General features: G+C 39.4%; 1 protein-coding gene across 1 annotated transcript in view; it reads left to right on the forward strand.

Moving 5' to 3' along the window:
* ST6GALNAC3 (ST6 N-acetylgalactosaminide alpha-2,6-sialyltransferase 3) overlaps positions 1-21336 on the forward strand; it is a 293869-nt gene that overhangs the window by 87776 nt on the left and 184757 nt on the right. The window contains exon 4 of the mRNA XM_054721324.1: positions 9623-10032. Coding sequence (XP_054577299.1) covers positions 9623-10032 — 410 coding nt within the window. The remainder of the gene's footprint in view (positions 1-9622; positions 10033-21336) is intronic.

Here is a 21336-nt window from a genome sequence, read left to right on the forward strand (position 1 = left end):
AGCTGCTTTTTTGGGCATGCTTCCATGATTATACAGATCCTTTTCTCTCAAGGAACTTTCAAATAAAGAGAACACATTATCTATGGTAACTGAGAAGCATAGCTTTATGTTGCCTGTTTTAGAATTATTTCTTGACATTAACATTTTTATGCATCCCCATATTAAGTTTTATGCTTGGATATAATGCCACCAGGCAGAAATCAAGGTAAATGCCATAACCCAAATCCACAGAGAGTCAGAGCCAAACCATGGGTTATCAAATCTGTCTTTTTATATGCCGTTACTCATAGTGTATGATTTATACACACTGCTTTGCTTTCTATAGCTGCACCCACTGAAAGATGCCGGTTTGTGGAGGGGCAAAGAAGTACATAAGCTGGCTGTGTTGAGCTGTGTTGATTTCTCTCTAGAACAGTCTTCACAGTTCTTTGCTCACAGTTAGAGGTCTGCTGAAAGTGACTCGTAGAGATGAAAACAGCTTGCTTAATCATTCCTGAAACACGGGGAAAATTAAAATACATTTTTTCCTTTGTCAAGCAATAAAAACAATGCCAGATTGTTAATGCCTCTTTTGTACCTTTCACTTGAAAGACCTCAAAAGAACATCAAGGAGAATAAAGGCAAAATCTATTCCCCAATGGCATCATTATACATGTTGACGCCTCTAAAACTGAAACTCTAAAGACATTCAGAAAGAGCAGAGGAATAAATGACAGCAACTGAAGAGTGAGTCTCTGGAGCTCAGTTCAACCTGCTTTTTTCAAATCCATCCAAATTGGATGATGAAAAGCAAAGATCTCATTTGTTTCAACATTAAAGTAGTAAATTAGTGGGGGGTGAGTTGATTGTCCTATATAGCATTTAACATGCCAGGAGCACCCCATCTCCAATATTTTAAATTGCATTCTTATGGTTGAAATGAAAGCAACCACGAGGGTCATGTAAAACAATGCTTTTAATAATTTAAACTGGTTCGATTCAAATAGGATTTTTGTCCTGAAATATTTATCAAAGCTCCTGTTTTGATTTGAGATGAGCAAGTTTCATTTTAGACTTCAAGACATCAAATGGAAACTCATTTTCAGTTCAGGTGCTCAAGTAGGGAGATAGATTAGCGTATCCAGTGTTGTGTTTCATCCCCGGCTGTTTCTGTTTGCTTCCAGGGTATAGCATTAACAGGTTTGGTTAAATTTTAGCTGAGTTTTTTGGCGACCTTTTCTAATCCTAGCTGTTTCATAATTTAATGTCTTGACCTTCGTTTTCCATAGAGCCACCTCAGTGATAAATGCAGAGATTTAATAACTAGCACTAGTTGACAGGTGACCTTTCGTACAGGGCCATTTCTCTTTGCTGGGAGAACTACATTGTTTTGCAAGTTTTAATTCACAGATTTTAATTATCTATTCTATTGTCTATAAGCTTATTCACGGAGTAAAAAGTAAAGGTTAAATATTTCATTCTTACTGATTAAAATGTAAAGTGCTTGGCAGTTGTCCCAATATATCATTCAAAAAGGATGGGGCCATTTGTCAAGTTCTTACCCACAGAAGAGAGGAGAGGAATTTTCCAGAGTGGTTGGTAAGGAGCAGGATGATAAAGTAGACTGGAGAGTGAGCTATCACATCAGCTGGATAAGGGTAACCTTGTGTGTGTGTGTGTGTGTGTGTGTGTGTGTGTGTGTGGTCACATGTGTGTATTTGTGGATATGTGTGTGTAGTAAATTTAAAGCCGAGAAACCAGAGTTCTTTAACTATATGTATATGAATTTGAAAAGTGACTGTGACTCAACAAAAGGTAAAACTTGCCAATCAGAGTAAATACTAGTAATCTGTTAGCTTAGGTCCATGGTTGGCAAACTGCGGCTCACGAGCCACATGTGGCTCTTTGGCCCCTTGAGTGTGGCTCTTCCACAAAATACCACGGCCGGGATGAGTCTGTTTTCAAGAAGTGGCGTTAGAAGAAGTTTAAGTTTAAAAAATTTGGCTCTCAAAAGAAATTTCAATCTTTGTACTGTTGATATTTGGCTCTGTTGACTAATGAGTTTGCCGACCACTGGCTTAGGTCATCCTTTCTTTTCCTAAATAAGGCAAGGATCAGTTGGGCATGTCATGATAAATTGGTTTCTAGGGTCTACATAAATAATACTTAAACACAGAAAAGTAAAGCTATTAAAATGTGGCAAACTCTCAAAAAGCAATAAGAATAGACACATCTTTCTCATTCCTGCCCCATAGTTATCACATTCTTCAGCATTTTTGCAAACATAATTCATTTTGTGCCAAATAATCATACTTACAATAAAAATAAAAATCAGCATGACTGTAAGATGACCTATGTTATGAGCATAGTATCCCAGTTGGCTAGTACCCTGGAGTTTTCAGAAGTATGAAGGGGAGAACAATGCATGAGTTACAGAATGACTTGGCAGTTTTGAGCTAACTTATTCCCAAGGACGTGAAAATAGCTATCCAGGGTGTTTCTAAGGTGAATTTATGTCAAGGAGGTTTTCATGAAGGGAGGAGACCAGCTTATTGAAACATCATCTGCCAGAGCCTTTTTTTTCTTTTTTTCAGACACGGACTGTAACCATTTAATGCTTCAGAAAGACACACAACTCACTGCTGTAGTGAAAAATAATTGAAAAGCACATTGAATAAGATGGGAAGGACCATTTTAAAGCTAATAAAACTGGTCATGATTAATTTATTTTAGACTGAAATTTCAGCCATATGACAAATTGAAAATATTTCAAAGAAAAAAATATATATAATTTCTTATACCATGATAATGCCATTGCCAGAAAGGACAGGTAAATTCCACTCACATGTATAGTCTAACATTTCTGAGGAGGCTTTCATTAAGGTTAATTTTTTTTTTCCTTTTCTGGTGACGTTCTTAGCCACCAGTATGTTTAAAATATTAATTTATAATTTAATACAAATAATCCTATCTAATAAAAGAGTAATATACAAATTGACCATACCTCTGCCACACCCACAAGCCATGCCCACAAGCCACGCCCACCAGCCAATCAGGATCAAATATGCAAATAAACCCAACCAAGATGGCTGAGGCCACAGAGAGCAGGAGGGAGGCTTGGGTTTCCCCAGTGATGGAGGAAGCCAAGCTTTCCGCCTGCCCTTGCCAGCCCAGGCCTCCGCTTAAGGCTACAAAGTTTCAATTATAGAAGGTAAATAAATCCCAACAGAAATGGCTGCGGCCACAGAGCAAGCAGGAGGCTTAGCTCCGCTCAAGGCTACAAGGTTTCAATTATAAAAGATAAATAAATCCCAGATACCGGGGCCTCTGCTTGGGTCGCCGTGGGGCATGGCTAGCCTGCAAACCACTGCAGGCCCCTCGCCCAGGCCGCCCCATGCCCCAAGGGAACCCCCACCCTGATCTGGGACACCCTTCAGGGCAAACCAGCTGGCCCCCACCCATGCACCAGGCCTCTATCCTATCTAATAAAAGAGTAATATGCAGATTGACCATCACTCCAACACACAAGATGGCTGCCCCCATGTGGTCAAAGGTCATGCCCCCATGTGGACACAAGATGGCCACCACAAGATGGCCAGCAGGGGAGGGCTTTTGGGAGGGACCAGGCCTGCAAGGGAGGGCAGTTGTGGGCAATCTTCCATCAGGGGAGGGCAATTAGGGGTGACCAGGCACACAGGGGAGGGCAGTTAGGGGCAAATAGGCTGGCAGGGGAGCAGTTAGGCATCAATCAGGCTGGCAGGGGAGTGGTTAGGGGGTGACCAGGCTGGCAGGCAGAAGTGGTTAGGGGCAATCAGGAAGGCAGGCAGGTGAACAGTTGGGAGCCAGCAGTCCTGGATTGTGAGAGGGATGTCCGACTGCCTGTTTAGGCCCAATCATACCTGGATCGGGCCTAAACGGGCAGTCGGACATCCCTCAAGGCGGATCGGGCCTAAACCGGCAGTCAGACATCCCTCAAGGGGTCCCAAATTGGAGAGGGTGCAGGCTGAGCTGAGGGACACCCCCCTCCCCATGCACAAATTTCGTGCACCGGGCCTCTAATTTTAATATAATCCTTGGTGAGATTTGAGGTGTTTACTTCTCTGTATATTAGGAATAGTGAAAAAATGATAATAAATATTTTTTTATTCTCTCTCACTTCTTTTTTTTTTTTTTTACAGAGAGGAAGGGAGAGGGATAGAGTTAGAAACATCGATGAGAGAGAAACATCAATCAGCTGCCTCCAGCACACCCCCCACTGGGGATGTGCCCGCAACCAAGGTACATGCCCTTGACCGGAATCGAACCCGGGACCCTTGAGTCCGCAGGCCAACGCTCTATCCACTGAGCCAAACCGGTTAGGGCTCTCTCACTTCTTAATAGCGATATGAATGTGTTTCATCAAAGGTAAAGTGCTCCTTTTTAACATGAACGATATCTGCTACCCACTGGACATTGTGTTCATGTCCACTTCCTCAACCCTATAATGGGAAATAAAAACAAACTAAGTTTTGAAGAATGTATTATGAGAATTGAGTGGGATAATGTGAAAAAGTGTTAGGATGACTGGCCCATATTAAGTGCTCAATCATGTTTATATCAGTGAATATAATACCCTATACTTATACATCTTTCTCACACTGTTGCTTCCCTTCCTCTCCATGCTCTACCTGTGCTACAGACAGGAATTAAATTGTTGTTTTTTTGTAAGGAAGCAAATGTCAAGATTCATTTTAGCAGAGGAAAAAAAAACCTTCATTTTCAAGGCTATCTCTTCAGCCTTTGAAATAGTATATGAACTGAAGCTTAGTTGATCATATACTGAGGTTAAATCTCACACTGATTAAGATTTTAAAATTATTTTACCCTTCACTTTGCACAGATTAGATACTAAGTAAAAAATTACTTGGGTATTTAATAGATATCATCAAATTCTTAATTTCCCCAAGCTGAGTGTTTATAACCAGACTAGAGGCCCGGTGCATGAAATTCGTGCACGGAGGGGGGTTGTCCCTCAGCCCAGCCTGTACCCTCTCCAATATGGGACTCCTGGAGGGATGTCTGACTGCCCAGCCTGTACCCTCTCCAATATGGGACTCCTAGAGGGATGTCCGACTGCCCGTTTAGGCCCGATCAGGTTGGGATCAGGCCTAAACGTGCAGTCGGACATCCCTCCCACAATCCAGGACTGCTGGCTCCCAACTGCTTGCCTGCCTGCCTTCCTGATTGCCCCTAACCACTTCTGCCTGCCAGCCTGATCACCCCCTAACCATTCTGCTACCAGCCTGTTTGCCCCCAACTTCCCTAACTGCCCTCTCCTGCAGGGTTGATCACCTCCAACTGCCCTCCCTTGTAGGCTTGGTCCCTCTCAACTGCCCTCCCTTGCAGGCAGGGTGCCTCCCAACTGCCCTCCCTTGCAGGCCGGGTGCCTCCCAACTGCCCTCTCCTACTGGCCATCTTGTGGTGGCCATCTTGTGTCCACATGGGGGCAGGATCTTTGACCACATGGGGGCAGCTATATTGTGTGTTGCAGTGATGATCAATCTGCATATTACTCTTTTATTAGATAGGATAGAGGCCTGGTACAGGGGTGGGGGCCAGCTGGTTTGCCCTGAAGGGCGTCCCGGATCAGGTGGGGGTTCCCTTGTGGTGTGGGGCAGCCTGAGCGAGGGGCCTGTGGTGGTTTTCAGGCCGGCCACGCTCCCTGGCAACCCAAGTGGAGGCCCTGGTTTCTGGAATTTATTTTCCTTCTACAATTGAAACTTTGTAGCCTGGAGTGGAGCCAAGCCTGGGGCTCCCTCCAAGGCTGGCAGCCATTTGTGTTAGGGTTGTAATTGAAACTTTGTTGCCTTAAGCGGGTGGCCTGGCTAGGGTGTGCAGAAAGCTTTGCTTCCCCTGTTGCTGGTGGCAACCCTGGCCTGCTCTCTCAAGCTCCATTCTGCCGCCATTTGTTTGAATTTGTTTACCTTCTATAATTGAAACTTTGTAGCTTGAGTGGAGGCTTAGGCCTGGCAAGGGCAGGCGGAAAGCTTGGCTTCCTCTGTTACCTAGGAAACCTTGCTCTCTGTGGCTGTAGCCATCTTGGTTTGGGTTAATTTGCATATTCTCTCTGATTGGATGGTGGGCGTGGCTTGTGGGTGTGTTGGAGGTATGGTCAATTTGCATATTTGCCTATTATTAGATAGGATATGTAATCAAAAGTTAGTATACTTTTGCAGAGAGAGAAAATACCCAAGTCAAATATAGTGATATTATTATAAAAATCAATATCTTAGATTTCAAATAATTTTTTACATTTGTGGTCTTTCTTTTAACAGGGACACTGTTGCTCAGACAGGCTTGGCTGTATATTTGTAGGGATCTCAGTTTATAGACACAGCCCAAGCCTAACCAAAGTATTTGGCTTGATGATATTTTGAGTGTACAAGAGAAAAAGATAAAGAGGTCAGGTTTGTTTGTAGTGGAAAAAAACTTCAACATGAAAAATACACGCATAGAAATAGGGACAAGTCAACAGAAAAGGAGAATTAGGAATAAAGAGAGGACTTGATAAAGTAGAACCAGACAATTCTTTCCAAAGGGCTCAGAATCTAGAAAGAAACTGGTTGCTGTGGTAGAAACTGAGCAAGTGGAGGCATATGCAATAAATTTTCAAACAAGTACCCCAAATCAAATAATATAAATGAGCTCAAGAAACAGCAGTGCATTTTAACAAAGAAAATTGAGATCACAAGATGCAGGGATAAAGCCAATAAAAGGAGCTGGGATAACCAGATAAGAACAGCTCTTGGGTCAAACTGTCCATTTGTGACTAGGTATTTCTTTTTATCATAGCTTACTGTAGTTTGAAGGTGCCTTCAAAGGTATAAATGAGTCCTTTGGGCCTTAGCAAGCAAGCTCTTTGTGTTACCTGAAGCTTCTGTTATGATGAAGAATGTTTCACTCATCTAACCCTGCACTTCTATCACACTGTAAGGATGGTTCCTGCAACCAAGTGGTAAATAGAGCAGTTACCGTGTGCACACACATTTCCTGGTACCTCATTCAGAAAGTCAGACAGCTATGCAGGACTGTGACCAATCAGAAGGGATATGTGGGAGTCTCCTAAGACTCTGGCCATGGTGACAATATAGCCAAGTGATTAGGATGAAAGAAAGAGGCAATTTAAAAATTATCATCTACCCCCAAAGGCATTGCATTCATAGCACTCTGCCCAATTACATATTTGTTACTTAAATAAGAGGCTGTTGTTCCCATTGTTTGCCCTCAAGTTGTTAGTCAGCTGGTGACCTCATAATCTGCACAGCTGCAGCATCCCGATATGTTGTCATGAAACAGATTGTGATGTCTTAATTGATCACTTTCAGGGGTTACAACTGTCAAGTGAAACCAGTATGCTGATTCTTATTAGTTAAATTAAGCCTTGTTACAGCAGAACCAGCTAATTCGCTTTTGTGACTGGGAAATCCAATGCAAATTGCTGAATTTTGTAGATTAGCACATGTCTAAGGCATTTTCTTTATGTCTTCCTTTTTCCTTTATAATATTTTTTTTAAATTGTGAAGTCCATACCCCCCAAAATGCTTTTATTATACAATGTTTCTTGGAACAGTAAATTGAATATAACTTCCCCGCACCATATGCATCTTGGTGATAAGTTGGAGTGTGCCATATGACACACTCGATTTAAATCAGGCATTGATTTGCATGACTCTGAGTGACTTTGGAGAACTGAGCTAAGTGTAATGGATGTCGAACCCTACTGCAAGTCGCCTGGCAGAAAGAATATTGTGTTCTTCTTTATCACCCCAAAAGATTTTAGGCTCCTAGATGCTTGATGATGAGTCTTAGATCAATGCCTGATCCTAAGAGACACCTTCTTGTGTCTTTATTTGGCCATTGGTGAAGTCTTCATTAAGGCACCAATCTTCAGAACCTCATTTTAAAGTGCATTAATATACTCATCTGCCTTGAGGGGACCTATTCTAACCTAGTGCCTGGACCACCTGCTGCCACCTTAGTTCAGAAATCTAACTGTAGCAGGAGTGATGGACAATCTCTTTGCTAGAAGTTTTAAGTTACTTCATAAATGAACCTTTGTGGGCTCTACAAGTTAAGTTTTTTCAAAATTCTTAATTTTGACCTTTCAAATAGGTAGATGCCTTTGTCTACCTCGCATATTTTATAGGTCTGCAATGAAAACTAAATCAAAGAAGTAAAGTTAAATTAATGTATAACTGTTAGCATTCAAAATCCAATGGGAAGCACAAGTATGTTCATCAAAGCATTTTTTTTAAATAATAGGGAAAAAAATCAGATAATAACTAAATGCCCAGCAGTAGGCAAAAAGGTACTGTATAACGGAATATTGCATACTGTATACTGTATAATGGAATATTGCATAGGCATTAAAAATATCTCTAAGGACTATTTATTGACATGCAAAGGCTTAGTGATATGAAATCAAATAAAAAACAAAGGTTGCCAAATTTTTGAATGGTGTTTTTCAACCTTCCTAAAATAATATATCTAGAAGAAGAAAAATACAAGAAAATATTGTAACAATTGTTGAGTTGAAGAAATATGAAGATCTTGCATCCTTTTATCAATTCTTTTATTTTTTATTTCTCAACTTTTTCATAGCAAGCCCATATTACCACAATAATTAGGAAAAGTATTTTTCCTCCTCCCCCCTCACCCCAAATATCACCATAGCCAGCCCTCTTCATTCAGATAATTTCTCACATATCATTTTTCTCCTAAGGCCTTTACTGATCACTCTACCAACACACACACACACACACACACACACACACACACACTAACCCCTGTCCTTGCTTTAATGTTCTCTACTTAGCACTTATCTCTATCTAGCATATTTCAAGTCCTAAAACCTGGTGCTTAACCTCTATGAGTCTCTGTTACCTCATTGGTTAGGAAAAGGGAGGGTGGTGGTTAGAGTAGCCCTAGAGACTGTCTCTGGACATGCTATCTCTGAGTTCATAAAAACTCAGCCTTTCCTTACCCATCCAGGATAAAGGTAAACCCAAAAGCCAGCCAACACAGGGATGCAAAGGAAGATTTTAAGGGTCTCTGTAATATTTTTGCTAGCCTGAGACTTGTCTTAAGCAGTTTTCTGAAAATCTTTTTCAGAACCTTGTCATTTGCTGAATTTTTCATATTTTCATTAATTTCTACATAACCATTCCTGCATATAAGTAAAGTATAGAATTGATGCCTAGATAGCTCTCTTTTGCCTTATTTTTAGTCATCATCCTTATTAAAGAGATCAGATCTTTTTATATTTCCTTATTTCATTTGAAACTAACAGTTTTGAATGAAAAGTCACCATTTCGAGTGGAAAACACATGATAATTTGTCCATTAACTTTAAAACAATACAAGGGGATAGAAATTAAAATTATTACTTAACAATTTGTATTCCCTTATAAATGAAAGGATGGCCCTGGTTTGATAACCTGGGGCGGTTAGTATAAGACTGGTATGTATATTTCAGAGATATTTCTACATTCAGCAGGTATACATAATATCTGAATTTTCTGTTTTCCCAGAGAAACTTATTTGGATAGGTGGGCCTTACTAATTTATGTTTCTTCCCTCGTCTTGTTTCTCCTTCTGTTTTTCAGCCTTTGCAGCTGGACTGCGACGTTTGTGCCATCGTGTCCAACTCAGGTCAGATGGTCGGCCAGAAGGTGGGGAATGAGATAGATCAGGCCTCCTGCATTTGGAGAATGAACAACGCCCCCACCAAGGGTTACGAAGAAGACGTTGGCCGCATGACAATGATTCGAGTTGTATCCCATACCAGCGTTCCTCTTTTGCTAAAAAACCCTGATTATTTTTTCAAGGAGGCAAACACCACTATTTATGTGATTTGGGGCCCTTTCCGCAACATGAGGAAAGATGGCAATGGCATCGTTTACAACATGTTGAAAAAGACTGTTGACATCTATCCAAGTGCCCAAATTTATGTCACCACAGAGAAGCGCATGAGCTACTGTGATGGAGTTTTTAAGAAGGAAACTGGGAAAGACAGGTGAGTCCTCTGAGAAGCAGCCTTATTGTCCTTTGTGTTGAATCTTTGCTGAGTTCTTTGTCAGCTATCAAATGAATGGAGAGATTTGTCAAACTGACTGTTATGTGCTTTTGACTATTATGATTACTTGATGAGCCAGCAACTCGGTCCCATTAATTCCACCTACACTACCTTCTGTTCTCTCCAATTTGATTGGCTTGAGGCTCCAAAAAATGCTGGATGCTTTCCCAGGATATCTTTCGATTTGTTCTTATTTAGCTCAATTTGCTATTGATTAAATTGGATTTTAGCCAAAAGTTCCTTAACATTTCAAAACAGAAATGTTGAGGAACTTTAGAATCTAAACTCCTTTGCAAGCAATGGCAAAAATTTACCTGAGACCACAAAACAAACAGGCTATTGATTCTCTAAAAAGGTTGCATAGCTTCTTGCATGCAAATAGACCCTGTGATTGTGAACACCATCACTTGGTATCTAACATGTTAAGCAGAATATCAGATTGAAATTATGCATTACTTAAAATCATTAACAGTGGATTTTTTAAGAGAAATAAGGTATAGATACTACTCACTCAATTACTTAAAAATCTATTTGCACTTTTCATTGCATCCATTTTTCTGCAGCATTCTATAAACCAACCTTCCACTTCTTTTTTTTTGGAGGCCTGCTCGCCTCATTTTTTCCCTGCTCCTTACTTCTTCTGTTTCCTCTCTCTGTTTTCTCTTCATCCCCCTCATTTCCCACATAACTCTATTGCCTGTATTTTTTCCCCCTCTCTTTAGAAAGGTAACAAGTATATAGGAAAGAAGTGGAATTCTAAATCAATAGCTCTTAGTTCATATATGCAGTTCTAGTAAAGAACTGCTGAAAGAAAATACTGAAAGTAATTGCAAAGGTTTTAAATTATTGTGGATTTTGCTTATTCATGCAATACCATGGATAAATTGACCATTGGCTCTAATTCCAATATTAACATTCTGATTCCTCAAAATATATACCTTTTACTCTTCAATATTATCAACATAACTTTATATTGGGGTATATTCTTGTAGGGGAGAAGTTTCTGATGTCTATGGGTATAATTTCAATGTTGATAATTATTTTAAAACTAGAGGCCCAGTGAATGAAATTTGTGCACTCAGGGGGGTCCCTCAGCCCAGGCTGTGCCCTTTTGCAGTACAGGAGCTCTTGGGGGGATGTCTGACTGTTGGCGTCCCTAAGCCAATAGTCAGACATCCTTAGCCCTGCAGAGGAGGAGGGAGAGGCTCCGCCACCGTCACTGTGCTCATCAGCAGTGAGCCTGGCTTCTGGCTGAGCGGCGCTCCCCCTGTGGGAGCGCACTGACCACCAGGGGTCAGCTCCTGCATTAAGCATCTTCCCCCTGGTGGTCCGTGTGTGTCATAGCTACCGGTCATTCTGCGGTTCAGTCGATGTTGCATATTAGCCTTTTATTATATAGGATCTTATCTCCTATTTAGTGTTTTCTACTTCTGAGGGCCAAAAATGAACAGCTTCTAATGAAATGCAAGACAGAAATAGCCATAATACTATCCCCTTATACTGTTAGACTTACCAAGCAGAATCCCAATGGTTAGATTTGAATCAGTGTAGCATAAGCTATCGAAGGAGACAGGCAGTAGAGATAAGAAGAGTAAGTAATCTCACATGTAGGACCGTTTCACATAAATATGACCAATCTCAAGGGGCTTTGGAAATGTTTGGTCTCTCACTACCCCAGAACAATGCAATTAATTAGAGATCTTTGGTTGTTGATTAGTCACTTAGCACTTGGGGTATCCCCCAGTAATAACTATAAGTCCTCGAACCATTTTAGAGTATCAGGGAAAAATTTAGTATGCCGTATGTTTCCATGTGTTTATATCACATTGCCTTTTGCTGTGAGCTTTCCATGAGATAGCACTGCCACAAATGTGTGGATTGTATAACAAGAACTGGGAGAGTATAGCTTTGGGAGATGCATTTCCCTACTGCCTGTGATGAGAGGAGCTGTTTGTATAGTGGGGAAAATCTCACCTGGTAAAATTAATTTGCAGGTATCATTCAGTTGGTAGAGTTATCAAAATAAATGTAGGAGTAGTAGCCAAAATAATTTTTTGATTCTTTCTTGCTGTTTTTTTCACCAAGTCTAATCCTGTCTTGTTGCTTCACCAAATACTACAACAAGACCAAAGAAGACAACTATGCTAGTGGTTTAGAAATGAGCAGAATACATGGTTTAGGTAAAATCTGGTTGACAAGAATTGACCAAAATGACTTCAAAAGCTGCTATCTCCACTCTAATTTATATCTATATCCTAACTTTAGTTGTTCGGATTTTATTGTCTAAGGATTTCCCATAGTAACCTGATGCTCATTGCCAAATGTCAAACGAGTATTTTTAACCTTTTAATGAAAGAAAATGTCATACTTATAGAGACACTAATGGTGTCATGAACCTCTGTATACACACTGGTCAGATTGAATAACTATTAATCTGACCATGGCCAACCTTGTTTCATCTATACCAGTACTCACTTTTCCCCTCTTCAATGATTATTTTGAAGCAAATGTCAGACATCATATTATTTCACTTATAAAATTTCAGCATGTATCACTAAAAGATTAAGATTCTTAAAAATAAACACAATGCCATTGTCCCACATAAGAATCAACCATACTTCCTTAATAAAGTTATATATTTAGTCTGTTTTCAAACTTCTTCAATAATCTCATTAATATTTAATTTGAATAGTTAATTTGAATCAGGGTTAACATTAAAGTCCATACATTGTTCAAATCAGGAGTGCATAAGGTCTGTACACTGCAATTAATTATGTCACCTATATTTCTCTTAATCTAGAATTTCTCATCCTCTCTCTTGCTCTATTATTAAAACAAACAAAACACACACACACAAAAGTTCATTTGTTCTACAGAGCTTTCCTCAATCTAGATTTTGCTGATTGTCCCCAGGATATTTCCTTTATGTTGGTATTTCTATTCTGAAGCTTTAGTAGGTTCAAGTTTGTTTTCCAAGACCATTGGACCATTGGGTGACACTTGTATCAGGAGGAATACTGTCCGGTTTTCTCTTTTTATGTCAGCTGTCTTTAATGATCATTGTCTAGGTCCAATAATTCATTGAAGGTTGCAAAATAGTGCTATTTTTTAATTTCTTTTTCCTTTATTTGACGATGTTTTATAAAGAGAAACTTGCCTTCATTAGGCATTTGGTTACCATGAAAGAGAGTACCAATCCTTTTTCTTTTTTTAAATATATTTTATTGATTTTTTTATAGAGGGGAAGGGAGAGGGAGAGAAAGTTAGAAACATCAATGAGAGAGAAACATCCCTCAGCTGCCTCCTGCACACCCCCCACTGGGGATATGCCCGCAACCAAGGTACATGCCCTTGACCAGAATCAAACCTGGGAACCTTGAGTTCGCAGGCCGATGCTCTATCCATTGAGCCAAACCGGTTAAGGCCAATCCTTTTTCTTTATCAATTTTAAGATATTGCTTCCCTAACATCATTCAAAAGTGACCAGTAAGTTTATTATTATTAATATTTACATATTGACTTATAAACTTACATATTTGAAATATATAAATTCATTAAAATTATATCCTTATGTTTAAATTATCCTTTTTTGGGTTGTGGGAATCTCTTCAAATTGGCTTTTGGGTCCTTTTGACATGTCTTTAGGATGGCTTCTTTGCTTCCTGGTATTATGCTTCACATTCTTCTTGTACATATCCTGGTGAAAACCTGGATTCAGCTACTTCTCGTTTTAGTATTTAAGAGAGTATAATTTTGGTGTTACAGGTGCTTGGTACTGGGTTACTCTTCATTTCTTGGTCTTTTCATTGGACAGAGCTAACATGTAAACCACATATGTTGTATATATTGTTTAAAGATAAAATCATTATGAGTTCAAACTAAAACTTTCTATTCAAATTCAGAGCTACCAGGCTTTTATTTTATCCCATGAATCTTAGATCTGTTCATTTTTTTCTGCCATGTTGACAATTACAGGTCTTAGAGACACCAATGTAAATGCTCATCTGCTTTATCCCACAACACACCTACAACAATCTTAGAGTAAGAATAACAGTACAACCAGCAATATTATTACAGTAAGAATTTTTAGATTATTTTGCATCAAAGAAGGCATTTTAATGGCAGGCATTCATGTGGGTTCATGCTCACAAACTGTGTGTTGGTTATGTCCTAACAAAAATTATAAATGTTTATCTCCTAAGTACTTAAGAATAAGTGGTATACATCATTGTAGGGTTGAGGAAGTCAGGAAATAGGATGTTCACTTAATTTAACATTAAATTAACAAAGTAGTTGTAAAGCTAGTTTGATTTGCCTGTGCTTATTGAAACTTTTTAGCAAGTGCTCATTTTCTCATCAAGAGTTTAATGAAGAGATTATGTCACCATTATAATGCATAATTTATAGAATTTTTTCAAATTGTGTCCTTACTAGTTAAAGTGATTCATGATAGGTAAATGATTAAATGGAGTTTCTCAAAGAAAAATTTGCCTCTAAGCTAGCTTCTTCAAATTGTCAAATCCTTTCTAAAAAAATAAGCCCCTCCCTCATTTATGGGCAGTGTCATTTTTATTTTTGTTTTAAGAGATTCCTCATTGAGGAAACATGAAGTGGTAGAAGAAATATGTATACTGTTACCAATGTATACCAATTCCTTGTTTTTTAAATATATTTTTATTGATTTCAAAGGGGAAGAAAGAGGGGGAGAGAGAGATAGACACATCAGTGATGAGAGAGAATCATTGATCGGATGCCTCCTGCAGGCTCCTGCTGGGGATCAAACCCACAATCCAGGCATGTGCCCTGACTGGAATCTAACTGGCACCTTTTTGGTACACTGGCTGATGCTCAACCAACTGAGCCACACTGGCCAGAGCTACTGTTAAATTTCTTAGAGTGAGTTCAGACCAACTCTTAAGTATATTGGAAAACCAAATGAAGGTTAATTTGCTTTCTCATCAGTTACTTACTAAAATTATTTGACTTGTTAATTAGAAAGGGTGACCTTGATGGAAAGGCTGGGAGAAAGAAAGAGAAAGTTGTTTGCCCTTTCTGTCTTCATCTCCTGGGGCCTAGTTTCCGTTGGGATTCTAGGTCCTTTGGACAGTGGTCATGTTTATATTTTCACTTACCAAATATTTTTCTGGGAGACAACAACCTTCAACAATCCAGAAACCTTTGGAATTAAAAATCTCATATTTAAAATAATATTGACCAAAAAGGATCTCTTTTTCCCCTTTGAATGATTGGTGTACATAAATAATACTAGCCTGCTAACATTTACATATTTGCATTAATACGTACATGTTAAGACTGAAATACCCTAGTAGGGCTGACAGTGTTACATGGTGCCACACTCAACATTTAAAGAATATGATTATGTGCCTGGCCATGTACAGGTGCAATGTTAACTCTTCTGCAGAAGCAACAGAGAGTCAGAGTGAGATATTCTGTTTACCTGTGGGCAGGTGGGCAGTTGTAGCTTGCATCCCACTTGAGAAATACATTGGCAAATGCATACCCATTATTTCATTAAGTAATAATTGAGAAAGCTACCATCCCCATTAAAAGTGCAAAGCTAACAACGCAGGGCTGATCGAGGCCTCTGAGCTGGGACCTATGTGGCTCCGCCTGCAGGGATGGGTGAAATTGATGAAAGCGAGCAGCAAATACATCAGTGTTTCAAGATGTTACTGCCTCGGGTGCTGAGAATGAGAAGGGAGAGAGTTACTTTTAAGGATCATTTAGGAAAAAGGATACACAAAAGTCTGTCTGAGAAAACACTGTCAAACTGGGAAAGTGATGGGTAAATACTGAGATGGCTAATCTTTGGCTGCATGCTCCATCCATTCCCACTCAGTCTGAAGGAGGGAAAAAGGAATCAGTGTTGTGTCATTTCTCCGTGTTTCTGCTGGAGACAGCTTTGTCATCCGGCGTGGGTTGTAAGTGCGGCCCAGTTTTTGCTATCACAGCGAGGCCATTGGGAAAGTTTCTTGTGCCGCTGTGTGATTGACTTTAGGGATCAAATGGCTCACATTCCTTAGGTCTGCACATATGTAGTAGTTCCGAGAGAGAAAAGAGGTTTCAAGCCTCTCCCCTGAGAATTTGGGAACTCTCTGAGTCCCTTCAACAAAGGCAGTGCAGCCAGGGTGGGGAGGCAAAAACAAGAACAAAAAAACGGTGCCAGCCCAGGTCAGCCACCAGGCGCAGAAACCCGCCCAGTTCACCCAAAGAAATGTTATTACTCTACCTGGACTCTGAAAACAAAATGTCTAATTATTTCTGATGTAGAATAAATCGGCACTAACCCCAGGAAAACCTGGACCAAGAGAAAATGGGCAAAATACAAAATTTCTTCGATTGATAGATAGGACACTATTAAAGGCAGCATTCCTCACCCCCCCCACCCCTTTTTTTCTTCCTCTTGGAATGCAGCTTTTTCCAATATAGCAGCTCAGCAGTTTTTTGAGAGCAACATTGACATACTTCTCTGTTAAAATGAATTAACGTTCCCACCCAGCTGATGTATTTGGCAGGAACAGTAAGTTCACGTAGCAGTCACAGGCAGACCCAGAGGAGCCCTGAGTCAAAAAGTGTATTGAGTTACCCAGGCCTGTGCTTGCACGCTAACCAACGCTGGGAAACAGGGGACTTCCTTTTTCCCATTATTCATAATGGCATCCAGTGACCTATAGTAGGCCTCCTTTATAATACACATGCTGGAAATTAATAATTCAATAAGAAAGAGGAAATAATCTATTTTAATAATGGGAGGATGGCAAGGACGTTTGCACTTTAGTAAGCTATCAGAACTAACCTGTCATGTGTTTAAAAACCCACATATGCACACACATTGACATACACACATGGACATGCATATAGACAGGGTGAAACTATGCTATGATGTATTTGACAAGGCAGCATCATTTAGGATTAAGACAGGAGAAACCGCTAAGATTCAGTGGCCATTTTTTACAAAGGAAGACTGTGAAGATTCTGGTTGTAGAAATCAGGACTTGAACACCTAGTCTGCTTAGGGAAATAATGTTCTCCAGCACCTGAGAATGTGACTTGGCAGAATAGTTAGATCCACAGCCAGATTATACTGTATAGAAAGAAAGTCCCAAGAGACACTTGCTTTGAACATTCCCTCAACGTGAAGGCTTTTGAACACTAACAACGATGTGAACCTCAAAGACAAGTAGGTCTGGAATTAGAAGCCTCAATAAAATATGTTCTCACTTTTAAAATTTAGGAAGGCTTTGAAGGTTTTCTTTCTTTTTCTCTTTGTTGGAAGTCATGTGATTAAATTCTTCATTTGATTTATTTCTCTCTATAATTTGGACTTTTCCTCTCTTTTGATTTCTTTAAATTGATCATTTTTGTCTCTCTTCAAAATTAAGAAAATTAAGAATAGTTATATACCTGCCCTGAAAAAATATGAGCCAGGGGCAATTTCTTTCTTTTTGTTCCATGATTCTTGTATGCCTTAACTCTTAAGAGAGAGTTGGTTGTTTTGAGACGTTTTGTCCTACACTATGCCTTTCGTTTTATACTGCTGTGCTTTTCGCACTTGAATGTGCATACAGTCACCTGCTGATCCAGGCGATTTGGGGTGGAGCCTGAGAATTTGCATTTTGCACAAGTTCCCAGGACAGACAAGTGCTCCTAATTTGCAGATGACACTTTGAATTGCGCTGCCTTAGATTGCTTTGAATGAAGGGACGACAGTTCACTGTTCCTTGAACCAGATAAATACATAAGTAAAGAATAGCTTGCCGAAATCGGTTTGACTCAGTGGATAGAGCGTCGGCCTTAGGACTCAAGGGTCCCAGGTTCGATTCTGGTCAAGGGCATGTACCTTGGTTGCGGGCACATCCCCAGTAGGGGGTGTGCAGGAGGCAGCTGATCGATGTTACTCTCTCATCGATGTTTCTAACTCTCTATCCCTCTCTCTTCCTCTCTGTAAAAAATCAATAAAATATATATTAAAAAAAAAAAAGAATAGCTATTTCCCAAATAGCCTTGGTAACCTACTTGTAGTTGGATCCTAATTTTGTAACCATGCCCTGTTCCTGGCCATTTAAGCATGGGGCCCAGGAGTCCTTAAGAATTTAACTGACCTTGTTGTGTTTATTTGTCCATTTTGCTCATTGGACAGTACACTCCTTAAGGACAGGGACTGTGCCCACATTCATTTTATTCTCAGACCTAACATAGTAGTGGTTTGCCAACAAAGTACCAGGCAAATGTGTTGTTTATACCCTACTTCTTTATGCTACATGGCCCACAGATATTTCAGGTTTTCTTGAAATGACCTCAGCAATAACTCGTTTTCTTTCTTATTTCTTTCATACCACTGCCGCTGCTCTAGCTTAGGCTGTCTTTGCCTCTTACCTGGGTAAATACTAATACGGCCCTGCCTCTGTGCCTTTGCAGAGATTGCTCCCTCTGCCTAAATTGCACTGCTTTCCATCTCTATGAACACACATGCATCTTTTATGACCAAGTCAGAAGTTACCTCTTCCATGAAGCCTTTTGCTATATCTCCAATTAGAACTTTACATACCTGGAGCGGTTAGACATAAATGGCAATAATGCATAACAGGGAGTAATGATTTCTATTTATATATATATATGTAAATATATATATATTTTTCCCCAGAAGCTAATATAATATTTGACTCTAACAGGTATTCAGTAAACATTTGAATAAATGAGGGAAAGAAATAATACCTGATAGTTTTTTATTAAGTCTACAAGTCCCATTGCCACTTGTGAATTTCAAAACAGTTTTCTTCAGTATTAGGGGTCACAGTAATACCAAACAAAGCAAGTTCTAGGATTGGATTTTGATAGAAAAGTTTCCACAGTTCTACTCAGAGAGACTACCCCTTGCTCTGTCTTACCAAAAGGTTGGCAAATCTATTACCTTCTGTAGGGATTTTGTGGACTGGGTATTGGGTTTTTAATAAGCCACTGACAGAGCCATTCCTCAAATATAGGTTTCCATTTTAGTTTCACTTCAGTGGTGAATCAGGTTCCAAGACTTCACTCACAATTCTGTGAGCTGTCAGTTGCCTGGTGGAAAAACAAATCTGAGCACCCAAACCCAAGGTTATATCTTGGGTCTCAGGAAGCAGATAAAAAACCACATAGAAGGCAGAAAACAAGACCCAGGTAAAGGAGAATGGATTATTTTCCAACTCTATCTTCTAATTGTCTCTAAGAAAACAGTTTCTTCTTTGTTAACAAATAAAGTAACTTGCCTTACTTTTAAATAACTTCATCCAGAACATAAAGGAAAGAAAATAATGATAGCAGTGTCTTCCAACCCACCACATAAATAGTTGAAGAATTTGTACATAGACTTAGAAGAAAATGTTTTGACATAACTCAGATCATGTCACTCTTGTACTCAAAACCCAGGGATAGTCCCCCATTTCCCTTAGAGTAAAAGTACAAGTTTTTACAATGACTTACAATGACTTCCACAGTGATCTGACCCTTTGTTTCCTCTCAAACCTTTATTTATTAAATTCCCCTCATGCTCACTCTGCTCCAGGCACACAGACTTTCTAGTTGAATATCGAACACACTAGATATGCTCCCTCCTTCAGGCCTTTACTTCAGTGGTCTGCTAGATCACCCTCCTTTCCCATATATAGCATGATCCACTCCATCATCCCCTTCAAACCTTTTTTCACTTTCACCCACTCAATGCATCTACCATAATACTACTTAACATTGACACCCCCACTTTCCATAACCAGCATTTCCAATTCTCTTCACCTTGTCCTACTATTCTTATTTTCCTCCATAGCATTGTTTACTTTCTAACATTCTCTAATATAATTATTAATTGTATCATTTATTGTTTTTGTTTATCTCCCCACTAGGATATGAGTTCCTTAAGGGCAGGGTTCATTGTCTGTTTTTGTCACTGATATATACATAGTGTATGGCATGTAGTAGATATTTAATATTTGCTGAATGAATGACCAGGAGATGGGAAAACAATTAAGGATTCAGGCAAATTTGCAATATTGTCTCAGTGGGTCCACCAAAGTCGCTGAAGGAGAAGAGAATACATATGTTCAGAAACCACATAATTAAGGTAGCTGTTTTAAGCAATTTGTTCTGCTGTTGTTTCACCAAAAAAAAAAAAAAAAGGAATACTAGGATGACAGCTCTCTCATATTCAAAGAGATCATCATGTCACTCAACGAACTGGTCTGACTGATTTTTATTGTTTAGCACATGGACCAGTTGTTTAAAAAGAATTGACCATATTAGCTACTTTTTTTGGTATCCAGCAGAAACAGCAAAACTCTCTGACTCTTATGTGGTTTGGTAGACCAATGTTTTCCAAATATGAGTCTATATCAGAATCACCAGGAGGGCTGATTAAACGGTAAATTGCTGGGTCCATGCTGAGAGTTTCTGAGATGGTTTGGGGCAAAGCCTTAGGCTTTGCATTTCTAACAAATTCCGAGGTAATGCTGTTACCGCTGGTCCTGAGACCACACTTGGAGAACCGCTGCGGTAGAGAATGATTTGAAGATATCAGAAACCATATTGAATTACTTTGAAAACATTTGGTCCTATCGTCTATATACTATTGCTTTAGTGTTATGTGAACATCTAAAGTTATTTTTATCATGATTATTTTTTAATGGTGAGCAATTTTTTAACCTCCTACAAAAATCCTGCTGCAGCTCTGTCATTTTATTCTTCACTCCCTTAAGATCTTGCTGCTTGATGGTTGTGCCAGATGGTGTTGCTCATTAGCTTATGAGGAAGTGATGCTTTATCATTCTAGACAGAGAGACAAATCATTCTGTTCTCCGACGTTGAATCAAGAATCAACATTTGGGTGTATGTTCAATCTACTATTTGCTTTATAATTTTGTCATTAGGTATTTATTACCCTGACAATATATGAGCTAGTCATTATCCCTCTGTCATGTATTTCTTTCAAATTATATTCATTGGAAGTTCATATTGGCACTGTTTGACAATTGCCTTCCTCACAGCTTTACCTCCACTAATATGTAATTTCCCTTTTGCCTGAATTATCTGGGTGAGGTGGTTATCTAGGAAGTATATGCATAAAATTAAGATACTGGATAATATCTTATTCTCTGACTCATCCTGTTCCAAGCGGATAACTGGGACAATTGGTATTACTGATTTGTGAAAAGCAATAAAACTTTGGTACAAAAAGTAACATGATGACCAAAG

Source organism: Eptesicus fuscus, chromosome 9 (assembly GCF_027574615.1).
Source record: "Eptesicus fuscus isolate TK198812 chromosome 9, DD_ASM_mEF_20220401, whole genome shotgun sequence".
NCBI lineage: Eukaryota > Metazoa > Chordata > Mammalia > Chiroptera > Vespertilionidae > Eptesicus > Eptesicus fuscus.